This window comes from Salmo trutta, unplaced genomic scaffold, assembly GCF_901001165.1.
Source record: "Salmo trutta unplaced genomic scaffold, fSalTru1.1, whole genome shotgun sequence".
Taxonomy (NCBI): Eukaryota; Metazoa; Chordata; class Actinopteri; order Salmoniformes; family Salmonidae; genus Salmo; species Salmo trutta.
Window position 1 is genome coordinate 369,491 of NW_021822680.1, and position 12,066 is coordinate 381,556.

The 12,066-nt window shown below is 39.1% G+C and overlaps 1 protein-coding gene across 3 annotated transcripts in view; it reads left to right on the top strand.

The window, feature by feature from the left end:
- The first annotated feature begins 242 nt into the window (after positions 1-242).
- The window catches only part of LOC115183228 (serine/arginine repetitive matrix protein 1), a 33,783-nt gene continuing 21,959 nt past the window's right edge, over positions 243-12,066 (top strand). Inside the window, exons 1-3 of one of the 3 annotated variants that reach the window (XM_029744564.1) lie at positions 243-424; positions 630-713; positions 1,077-1,267. In XM_029744564.1, coding sequence (XP_029600424.1) covers positions 639-713; positions 1,077-1,267 — 266 coding nt within the window. In that variant the 5' untranslated portion in view covers positions 243-424; positions 630-638. Of the gene's footprint in view, positions 425-447; positions 505-552; positions 714-1,076; positions 1,268-12,066 lie in introns of those variants that run through there. The other 2 variants (XM_029744565.1, XM_029744566.1) reach the window with 2 other exon arrangements.

The following is a 12,066-nucleotide window of genomic DNA, read 5'->3' on the forward strand; positions in this document are numbered from 1 at the left end:
GGCAAAGATGAAATGCTCACGAACAGGGATGTAACAAATTTGTGCACATTTGAGAGAAATAAGCTTTTTATAAGTATGGAACATATCTGGGATATTTTATTTAAGCTCATGAAAAATGGGACCATCACTTTACATGCTGCGTTTATATTTTTTGTTCAGTATAGTAGTATATATTTTGTGAACTTTATACTAAACCGCATGAGGGCGCTGTTCTACCACTACACCGCTTGTTTCTGTCTCCCCTGTTCCGGTTGGCTCCTGTTGGCGTGTTGCTATGGTAACTGGCATGACGCATGCGTCAACATGGTAGTTTGTGTGGCGAGCTGGAAAGACCGCTGATGGTAGTTAGCTACCTGAGAGGAACTGTTCTGGCTGTGTGGAAGATGGAACGGAAGTTGTTAGCAGACTACCAGTGTCATAAACGGTAGCTAGCTGGGTATTTAAGTTCAAAGATGTGTCTAACTCCGTTTGGCTGATAGCTAACGTTAGCTGCCACTGTTGGCAGTTAAGTAGCTCAACTAACAGTATAATACTAACAGTATATAATATATATAATATGAGCTATATAATATAGCTAATACAGTATATAATATAGGTATGTTGCTAATGTATTTCTGATGTAATTTCAGTGTCTAAAGATGACAACCAGACTTCTTGCCTCATTTAATGTCTTGGACAACCACTCCAAGAAAGTCCTGGATGGGCATGCAAGGGCAAGTAGTTGACTAACTTAGCCCTAACCTTTATTTAGTTATCTAACGTTCTTGTTACTATTTACTTATTATGTTGGATTTATTCACTGGCATTATAGGAGGTTGGTTTGTTGTTCCATCAATGAAGGTTTTAGCTATTTCAACTAACCTAAAATACTAGTTAAAATGATCTTAATCTTATTAAATATATTTCTATTGTTGACTATGGTTAGTAATATATAGTTATAATTTCAGAAGGAACACAGTACATGCTCCACAACATGTTTAATGTATATCAACCCCAAATAGTACATAGCTAAACTTTAGATTTCCCCCCTTTATGCACCTGGAAGTAAATTGTTGTGAACCTGTTAACTTCTTCAGAAGACTCGTCTGCTGAGCCATGCCCCCCGATGCTGCTGTTCCTCCTGCAGGAAGCCAGACCTGGTCCTGCCTCTAACTGTCAACTGTGACTGGGACTTTGAGTTCCCCAGCGCTCGCAGGACCCCCATCTCCAAACACAAGACCACCACTGACATCAACGTGGAGCAAGAGTTTCTGCACAACAAATTACGGTAGAATTAGTCCGAATAAACCATTGACTTTGGGTAAGAGGAACAAACTACGGCATGATTAGAACTAAATATACTATTGGGTTAGTGTAGGAGGTGTCTTAGTCCTAATAAACTATTGGGTTAGTGTAGGAGGTGTCTTAGTCCTAATAAACTATTGGGTTAGTGTAGGAGGTGTCTTAGTCCTAATTAAATATTGGGTTAGGAGGTGTCTTAGTCCTAATAAACTATAGGGTTAGTGTAGGAGGTGTCTTAGTCCTAATAAACTATTGGGTTAGTGTAGGAGGTGTCTTGGTCCTAATAAACTATTGGGTTAGTGTAGGAGGTGTCTTAGTCCTAATAAACTATTGGGGTAGTGTAGGAGGTGTCTTAGTCCTAATAAACTATTGGGGTAGTGTAGGAGGTGTCTTAGTCCTAATAAACTATTGGGTTAGTGTAGGAGGTGTCTTAGTCCTAATAAACTATTGGGTTAGTGTAGGAGGTGTCTTAGTCCTAATAAACTATTGGGTTAGTGTAGGAGGTGTCTTGGTCCTAATTAACTATTGGGTTGGGAGGTGTCTTAGTCCTAATAAACTATTGGGTTAGTGTAGGAGGTGTCTTAGTCCTAATAAACTATTGGGTTGGGAGGTGTCTTAGTCCTAATTAACTATTGGGTTAGTGTAGGAGGTGTCTTAGTCCTAATAAACTATTGGGTTAGTGTAGGAGGTGTCTTAGTCCTAATAAACGATTGGGTTAGTGTAGGAGGTGTCTTAGTCCTAATTAACTATTGGGTTAGTGTAGGAGGTGTCTTAGTCCTAATTAACTATTGGGGTAGTGTAGGAGGTGTCTTAGTCCTAATAAACTATTGGGGTAGTGTAGGAGGTGTCTTAGTCCTAATAAACTATTGGGGTTAGTGTAGGAGGTGTCTTAGTCCTAATAAACTATTGGGTTAGTGTAGGAGGTGTCTTAGTCCTAATTAACTATTGGGTTAGGAGGTGTCTTAGTCCTAATAAACTATTGGGTTAGTGTAGGAGGTGTCTTAGTCGTAATAAACTATGGGGTTAGGAGGTGTCTTAGTCCTAATAAACTATTGGGTTAGTGTAGGAGGTGTCTTAGTCCTAATAAACTATTGGGTTAGTGTAGGATGTGTCTTAGTCCTAATTAACTATTGGGTTAGTGTAGGAGGTGTCTTAGTCGTAATAAACTATGGGGTTAGGAGGTGTCTTAGTCCTAATAAACTATTGGGTTAGTGTAGGAGGTGTCTTAGTCCTAATAAACTATTGGGTTAGTGTAGGAGGTGTCTTAGTCCTAATAAATTATTGGGTTAGTGTGGGAGGTGTCTTAGTCCTAATAAACTATTGGGTTAGTGTGGGAGGTGTCTTAGTCCTAGTTAACTATTGGGTTAGTGTAGGAGGTGTCTTAGTCCTAATAAACTATTGGGTTAGTGTAGGAGGTGTCTTAGTCCTAATAAACTATTGGGTTAGGAGGTGTCTTAGTCCTAATAAACTATTGGGTTAGTGTAGGAGGTGTCTTAGTCCTAATAAACTATTGGGTTAGTGTAGGAGGTGTCTTAGTCCTAATAAACTATTGGGTTAGTGTAGGAGGTGTCTTAGTCCTAATAAACTATTGGGTTAGAGTAGGAGGTGTCTTAGTGCTAATAAACTATTGGGTTGGGAGGTGTCTTAGTCCTAATAAACTATTGGGTTAGTGTAGGAGGTGTCTTAGTCCTAATAAACTATTGGGTTAGTGTAGGAGGTGTCTTAGTCCTAATAAACTATTGGGTTAGTGTGGGAGGTGTCTTAGTCCTAGTTAACTATTGGGTTAGTGTAGGAGGTGTCTTAGTCCTAATAAACTATTGGGTTAGGAGGTGTCTTAGTCCTAATAAACTATTGGGTTAGTGTAGGAGGTGTCTTAGTCCTAATAAACTATTGGGTTTGGAGGTGTCTTAGTCCTAATAAACTATTGGGTTAGTGTAGGAGGTGTCTTAGTCCTAATAAACTATTGGGTTAGTGTAGGAGGTGTCTTAGTCCTAATAAACTATTGGGGTAGTGTAGGAGGTGTCTTAGTCCTAATTAACTATTGGGTTAGTATAGGAGGTGTCTTAGTCCTAATTAACTATTGGGTTAGTGTAGCAGGTGTCTTAGTCCTAATAAACTATTGGGTTAGTGTAGGAGGTGTCTTAGTCCTAATTAACTATTGGGTTAGTATAGGAGGTGTCTTAGTCCTAATAAACTATTGGGTTAGTGTAGGAGGTGTCTTAGTCCTAATAAACCATTGAGTTGGGAGGTGTCTTAGTCCTAAATAACTATTGGGTTAGTGTAGGAGGTGTCTTAGTGCTAATAAACTATTGGGTTAGTGTAGTAGGTGTCTTAGTCCTAATAAACTATTGGGTTAGTGTAGGAGGTGTCTTAGTCCTAATAAACCATTGGGTTGGGAGGTGTCTTAGTCCGAATAAACTATTGGGTTGGGAGGTGTCTTAGTCCTAATAAACTATTGGGTTAGTGTAGGAGGTGTCTTAGTCCTAATTAACTATTGGGTTAGTGTGGGAGGTGTCTTAGTCCTAATTAACTATTGGGTTAGTGTAGCAGGTGTCTTAGTCCTAATAAACTATTGGGTTAGTGTAGGAGGTGTCTTAGTCCTAATAAACTATTGGGTTAGTGTAGGAGGTGTCTTAGTCCTAATTAACTATTTGGTTAGTATAGGAGGTGTCTTAGTCCTAATAAACTATTGGGTTAGTGTAGGAGGTGTCTTAGTCCTAATTAACTATTGGGTTAGTGTAGGAGGTGTCTTAGTCCTAATTAACTATTGGGTTAGTGTAGGAGGTGTCTTAGTCCTAATAAACTATTGGGTTAGTGTAGGAGGTGTCTTAGTCCTAATAAACTATTGGGTTAGGAGGTGTCTTAGTCCTAATAAACTATTGGGTTAGGAGGTGTCTTAGTCCTAATAAACTATTGGGTTAGTGTAGGAGGTGTCTTAGTCCTAATTAACTATTGGGGTAGTGTAGGAGGTGTCTTAGTCCTAATAAACTATTGGGGTAGTGTAGGAGGTGTCTTAGTCCTAATAAACTATTGGGGTTAGTGTAGGAGGTGTCTTAGTCCTAATAAACTATTGGGTTAGTGTAGGAGGTGTCTTAGTCCTAATTAACTATTGGGTTAGGAGGTGTCTTAGTCCTAATAAACTATTGGGTTAGTGTAGGAGGTGTCTTAGTCGTAATAAACTATGGGGTTAGGAGGTGTCTTAGTCCTAATAAACTATTGGGTTAGTGTAGGAGGTGTCTTAGTCCTAATAAACTATTGGGTTAGTGTAGGATGTGTCTTAGTCCTAATTAACTATTGGGTTAGTGTAGGAGGTGTCTTAGTCGTAATAAACTATGGGGTTAGGAGGTGTCTTAGTCCTAATAAACTATTGGGTTAGTGTAGGAGGTGTCTTAGTCCTAATAAACTATTGGGTTAGTGTAGGAGGTGTCTTAGTCCTAATAAATTATTGGGTTAGTGTGGGAGGTGTCTTAGTCCTAATAAACTATTGGGTTAGTGTGGGAGGTGTCTTAGTCCTAGTTAACTATTGGGTTAGTGTAGGAGGTGTCTTAGTCCTAATAAACTATTGGGTTAGTGTAGGAGGTGTCTTAGTCCTAATAAACTATTGGGTTAGGAGGTGTCTTAGTCCTAATAAACTATTGGGTTAGTGTAGGAGGTGTCTTAGTCCTAATAAACTATTGGGTTAGTGTAGGAGGTGTCTTAGTCCTAATAAACTATTGGGTTAGTGTAGGAGGTGTCTTAGTCCTAATAAACTATTGGGTTAGAGTAGGAGGTGTCTTAGTGCTAATAAACTATTGGGTTGGGAGGTGTCTTAGTCCTAATAAACTATTGGGTTAGTGTAGGAGGTGTCTTAGTCCTAATAAACTATTGGGTTAGTGTAGGAGGTGTCTTAGTCCTAATAAACTATTGGGTTAGTGTGGGAGGTGTCTTAGTCCTAGTTAACTATTGGGTTAGTGTAGGAGGTGTCTTAGTCCTAATAAACTATTGGGTTAGGAGGTGTCTTAGTCCTAATAAACTATTGTGTTAGTGTAGGAGGTGTCTTAGTCCTAATAAACTATTGGGTTTGGAGGTGTCTTAGTCCTAATAAACTATTGGGTTAGTGTAGGAGGTGTCTTAGTCCTAATAAACTATTGGGTTAGTGTAGGAGGTGTCTTAGTCCTAATAAACTATTGGGGTAGTGTAGGAGGTGTCTTAGTCCTAATTAACTATTGGGTTAGTATAGGAGGTGTCTTAGTCCTAATTAACTATTGGGTTAGTGTAGCAGGTGTCTTAGTCCTAATAAACTATTGGGTTAGTGTAGGAGGTGTCTTAGTCCTAATTAACTATTGGGTTAGTATAGGAGGTGTCTTAGTCCTAATAAACTATTGGGTTAGTGTAGGAGGTGTCTTAGTCCTAATAAACCATTGAGTTGGGAGGTGTCTTAGTCCTAAATAACTATTGGGTTAGTGTAGGAGGTGTCTTAGTGCTAATAAACTATTGGGTTAGTGTAGGAGGTGTCTTAGTCCTAATAAACTATTGGGTTAGTGTAGGAGGTGTCTTAGTCCTAATAAACCATTGGGTTGGGAGGTGTCTTAGTCCGAATAAACTATTGGGTTGGGAGGTGTCTTAGTCCTAATAAACTATTGGGTTAGTGTAGGAGGTGTCTTAGTCCTAATTAACTATTGGGTTAGTGTGGGAGGTGTCTTAGTCCTAATTAACTATTGGGTTAGTGTAGCAGGTGTCTTAGTCCTAATAAACTATTGGGTTAGTGTAGGAGGTGTCTTAGTCCTAATAAACTATTGGGTTAGTGTAGGAGGTGTCTTAGTCCTAATTAACTATTTGGTTAGTATAGGAGGTGTCTTAGTCCTAATAAACTATTGGGTTAGTGTAGGAGGTGTCTTAGTCCTAATTAACTATTGGGTTAGTGTAGGAGGTGTCTTAGTCCTAATTAACTATTGGGTTAGTGTAGGAGGTGTCTTAGTCCTAATAAACTATTGGGTTAGTGTAGGAGGTGTCTTAGTCCTAATAAACTATTGGGTTAGGAGGTGTCTTAGTCCTAATAAACTATTGGGTTAGTGTAGGAGGTGTCTTAGTCCTAATAAACTATTGGGTTGGGAGGTGTCTTAGTCCTAATAAACTATTGGGTTAGTGTAGGAGGTGTCTTAGTCCTAATAAACTATTGGGTTAGAGTAGGAGGTGTCTTAGTGCTAATAAACTATTGGGTTGGGAGGTGTCTTAGTCCTAATCAACTATTGGGTTAGTGTAGGAGGTGTCTTAGTCCTAATAAACTATTGGGTTAGTGTAGGAGGTGTCTTAGTTCTAATAAACTATTGGGTTAGTGTGGGAGGTGTCTTAGTCCTAGTTAACTATTGGGTTAGTGTAGGAGGTGTCTTAGTCCTAATAAACTATTGGGTTAGTGTAGGAGGTGTCTTAGTCCTAATAAACTATTGGGTTAGGAGGTGTCTTAGTCCTAATAAACTATTGGGTTAGTGTAGGAGGTGTCGTAGTCCTAATAAACTATTGGGTTGGGAGGTGTCTTAGTCCTAATAAACTATTGGGTTTGGAGGTGTCTTAGTCCTAATAAACTATTGGGTTAGTGTAGGAGGTGTCTTAGTCCTAATAAACTATTGGGTTAGTGTAGGAGGTGTCTTAGTCCTAATAAACTATTGGGGTAGTGTAGGAGGTGTCTTAGTCCTAATAAACTATTGGGTTAGTGTAGGAGGTGTCTTAGTCCTAATAAACCATTGGGTTGGGAGGTGTCTTAGTCCGAATAAACTATTGGGTTGGGAGGTGTCTTAGTCCTAATAAACTATTGGGTTAGTGTAGGAGGTGTCTTAGTCCTAATTAACTATTGGGTTAGTGTGGGAGGTGTCTTAGTCCTAATTAACTATTGGGTTAGTGTAGCAGGTGTCTTAGTCCTAATAAACTATTGGGTTAGTGTAGGAGGTGTCTTAGTCCTAATAAACTATTGGGTTAGTGTAGGAGGTGTCTTAGTCTTAATTAACTATTTGGTTAGTATAGGAGGTGTCTTAGTCCTAATAAACTATTGGGTTAGTGTAGGAGGTGTCTTAGTCCTAATAAACTATTGGGTTAGTGTAGGAGGTGTCTTAGTCCTAATTAACTATTGGGTTAGTATAGGAGGTGTCTTAGTCCTAATTAACTATTGGGTTAGTATAGGAGGTGTCTTAGTCCTAATAAACTATTGGGTTAGTGTAGGAGGTGTCTTAGTCCTAATTAACTATTGGGTTAGGAGGTGTCTTAGTCCTAATTAACTATTGGGTTAGTGTAGGAGGTGTCTTAGTCCTAATAAACTATTGGGTTAGTGTAGGAGGTGTCTTAGTCGTAATAAACTATTGGGTTAGTGTAGGAGGTGTCTTAGTCCTAATAAACTATTGGGTTAGTGTAGGAGGTGTCTTAGTCCTAATAAACTATTGGGTTAGTGTAGGAGGTGTCTTAGTCCTAATAAACTATTGGGTTAGGAGGTGTCTTAGTCCTAATAAACTATTGGGGTAGTGTAGGAGGTGTCTTAGTCCTAATAAACTATTGGGTTAGTGTAGGAGGTGCCTTAGTCCTAATAAACTATTGGGTTAGTGTAGGAGGTGTCTTAGTCCTAATAAACCATTGGGTTGGGAGGTGTCTTAGTCCTAAATAACTATTGGGTTAGTGTAGGAGGTGTCTTAGTGCTAATAAACTATTGGGTTAGTGTAGTAGGTGTCTTAGTCCTAATAAACTATTGGGTTAGTGTAGGAGGTGTCTTAGTCCTAATAAACCATTGGGTTGGGAGGTGTCTTAGTCCGAATAAACTATTGGGTTGGGAGGTGTCTTAGTCCTAATAAACTATTGGGTTAGTGTAGGAGGTGTCTTAGTCCTAATTAACTATTGGGTTAGTGTGGGAGGTGTCTTAGTCCTAATTAACTATTGGGTTAGTGTAGCAGGTGTCTTAGTCCTAATAAACTATTGGGTTAGTGTAGGAGGTGTCTTAGTCCTAATAAACTATTGGGTTAGTGTAGGAGGTGTCTTAGTCTTAATTAACTATTTGGTTAGTATAGGAGGTGTCTTAGTCCTAATAAACTATTGGGTTAGTGTAGGAGGTGTCTTAGTCCTAATTAACTATTGGGTTAGTGTAGGAGGTGTCTTAGTCCTAATTAACTATTGGGTTAGTGTAGGAGGTGTCTTAGTCCTAATAAACTATTGGGTTAGTGTAGGAGGTGTCTTAGTCCTAATAAACTATTGGGTTAGTGTAGGAGGTGTCTTAGTCCTAATAAACTATTGGGTTAGTGTGGGAGGTGTCTTAGTCCTAGTTAACTATTGGGTTAGTGTAGGAGGTGTCTTAGTCCTAATTAACTATTGGGTTAGTGTAGGAGGTGTCTTAGTCCTAATAAACTATTGGGTTAGGAGGTGTCTTAGTCCTAATAAACCATTGTGTTAGTGTAGGAGGTGTCTTAGTCCTAATAAACTATTGGGTTAGTGTAGGAGGTGTCTTAGTCCTAATAAACTATTGGGTTTGGAGGTGTCTTAGTCCTAATAAACTATTGGGTTAGAGTAGGAGGTGTCTTAGTCCTAATAAACTATTGGGTTAGTGTGGGAGGTGTCTTAGTCCTAATAAACTATTGGGTTAGGAGGTGTCTTAGTCCGAATAAACTATTGGGTTGGGAGGTGTCTTAGTCCGAATAAACTATTGGGTTGGGAGGTGTCTTAGTCCTAATAAACTATTGGGTTAGGATGTGTCTTAGTCCTAATAAACTATTGGGTTAGTGTAGGAGGTGTCTTAGTCCTAATTAACTATTGGGTTAGTATAGGAGGTGTCTTAGTCCTAATAAACTATTGGGTTAGTGTAGGAGGTGTCTTAGTCCTAATTAACTATTGGGTTAGGAGGTGTCTTAGTCCTAATTAACTATTGGGTTAGTGTAGGAGGTGTCTTAGTCCTAATTAACTATTGGGTTAGTATAGGAGGTGTCTTAGTCCTAATAAACTATTGGGTTAGTGTAGGAGGTGTCTTAGTCCTAATTAACTATTGGGTTAGGAGGTGTCTTAGTCCTAATTAACTATTGGGTTAGTGTAGGAGGTGTCTTAGTCCTAATAAACTATTGGGTTAGTGTAGGAGGTGTCTTAGTCGTAATAAACTATTGGGTTAGTGTAGGAGGTGTCTTAGTCGTAATAAACTATTGGGTTAGTGTAGGAGGTGTCTTAGTCCTAATAAACTATTGGGTTAGTGTAGGAGGTGTCTTAGTCCTAATAAACTATTGGGTTAGTGTAGGAGGTGTCTTAGTCCTAATAAACTATTGGGTTAGGAGGTGTCTTAGTCCTAATAAACCATTGTGTTAGTGTAGGAGGTGTCTTAGTCCTAATAAACTATTGGGTTGGGAGGTGTCTTAGTCCTAATAAACTATTGGGTTAGTGTAGGAGGTGTCTTAGTCCTAATAAACTATTGGGTTTGGAGGTGTCTTAGTCCTAATAAACTATTGGGTTAGAGTAGGAGGTGTCTTAGTCCTAATAAACTATTGGGTTAGTGTGGGAGGTGTCTTAGTCCTAATAAACTATTGGGTTAGTGTAGGAGGTGTCTTAGTCCTAATAAACTATTGGGTTAGTGTAGGAGGTGTCTTAGTCCTAATAAACTATTGGGTTAGTGTAGGAGGTGTCTTAGTCCTAATAAACTATTGGGGTAGTGTAGGAGGTGTCTTAGTCCTAATAAACTATTGGGTTAGTGTAGGAGGTGTCTTAGTCCTAATAAACTATTGGGTTAGTGTAGGAGGTGTCTTAGTCCTAATAAACTATTGGGGTAGTGTAGGAGGTGTCTTAGTCCTAATAAACTATTGGGGTAGTGTAGGAGGTGTGTTAGTCCTAATTAACTATTGGGTTAGTGTACGAGGTGTCTTAGTCCTAATAAACTACTGGGGTAGTGTAGGAGGTGTCTTAGTCCTAATAAACTATTGGGTTAGTGTAGGAGGTGTCTTAGTGCTAATAAACTATTGGGTTAGGAGGTGTCTTAGTCCTAATAAACTATTGGGTTAGTGTAGGAGGTGTCTTAGTCGTAATAAACTATGGGGTTAGGAGGTGTCTTACCTCCCAACCAATAGTTTATTAGGACTAAGACACCTCCTAACCCCATAGTTTATTACGACTAAGACACCTCCTACACTAACCCAATAGTTTATTAGGACTAAGACACCTCCCAACCCAATAGTTTATTAGGACTGTCTTAGTCCTAATAAACTATTGGGTTAGTGTAGGAGGTGTCTTAGTCCTAATAAACTATTGGGTTAGGAGGTGTCTTAGTCCTAATAAACTATTGGGTTGGGAGGTAAGACACCTCCTAACCCCATAGTTTATTACGACTAAGACACCTCCTACACTAACCCAATAGTTTATTAGGACTGTCTTAGTCCTAATAAACTATTGGGTTAGTGTAGGAGGTGTCTTAGTCCTAATAAACTATTGGGTTAGTGTAGGAGGTGTCTTAGTCCTAATAAACTATTGGGTTAGGAGGTGTCTTAGTCCTAATAAACTATTGGGGTAGTGTAGGAGGTGTCTTAGTCCTAATAAACTATTGGGTTAGTGTAGGAGGTGCCTTAGTCCTAATAAACTATTGGGTTAGTGTAGTAGGTGTCTTAGTCCTAATAAACTATTGGGTTAGTGTAGGAGGTGTCTTAGTCCTAATAAACCATTGGGTTGGGAGGTGTCTTAGTCCTAATAAACTATTGGGTTAGTGTAGGAGGTGTCTTAGTCCTAATAAACCATTGGGTTGGGAGGTGTCTTAGTCCGAATAAACTATTGGGTTGGGAGGTGTCTTAGTCCTAATAAACTATTGGGTTAGTGTAGGAGGTGTCTTAGTCCTAATTAACTATTAGGTTAGTGTGGGAGGTGTCTTAGTCCTAATTAACTATTGGGTTAGTGTAGCAGGTGTCTTAGTCCTAATAAACTATTGGGTTAGTGTAGGAGGTGTCTTAGTCCTAATAAACTATTGGGTTAGTGTAGGAGGTGTCTTAGTCCTAATTAACTATTTGGTTAGTATAGGAGGTGTCTTAGTCCTAATAAACTATTGGGTTAGTGTAGGAGGTGTCTTAGTCCTAATAAACTATTGGGTTAGTGTAGGAGGTGTCTTAGTCCTAATTAACTATTGGGTTAGTGTAGGAGGTGTCTTAGTCCTAATAAACTATTGGGTTAGTGTAGGAGGTGTCTTAGTCCTAATTAACTATTGGGTTAGTGTAGGAGGTGTCTTAGTCCTAATTAACTATTGGGTTAGTGTAGGAGGTGTCTTAGTCCTAATAAACTATTGGGTTAGGAGGTGTCTTAGTCCTAATAAACCATTGTGTTAGTGTAGGAGGTGTCTTAGTCCTAATAAACTATTGGGTTGGGAGGTGTCTTAGTCCTAATAAACTATTGGGTTAGTGTAGGAGGTGTCTTAGTCCTAATAAACTATTGGGTTTGGAGGTGTCTTAGTCCTAATAAACTATTGGGTTAGAGTAGGAGGTGTCTTAGTCCTAATAAACTATTGGGTTAGTGTGGGAGGTGTCTTAGTCCTAATAAACTATTGGGGTAGTGTAGGAGGTGTCTTAGTCCTAATAAACTATTGGGTTAGTGTAGGAGGTGTCTTAGTCCTAATAAACTATTGGGTTAGTGTAGGAGGTGTCTTAGTCCTAATAAACTATTGGGGTAGTGTAGGAGGTGTCTTAGTCCTAATAAACTATTGGGGTAGTGTAGGAGGTGTGTTAGTCCTAATTAACTATTGGGTTAGTGTACGAGGTGTCTTAGTCCTAATAAACTACTGGGGTAGTGTAGGAGGTGTCTTAGTCCTAATAAACTATTGGG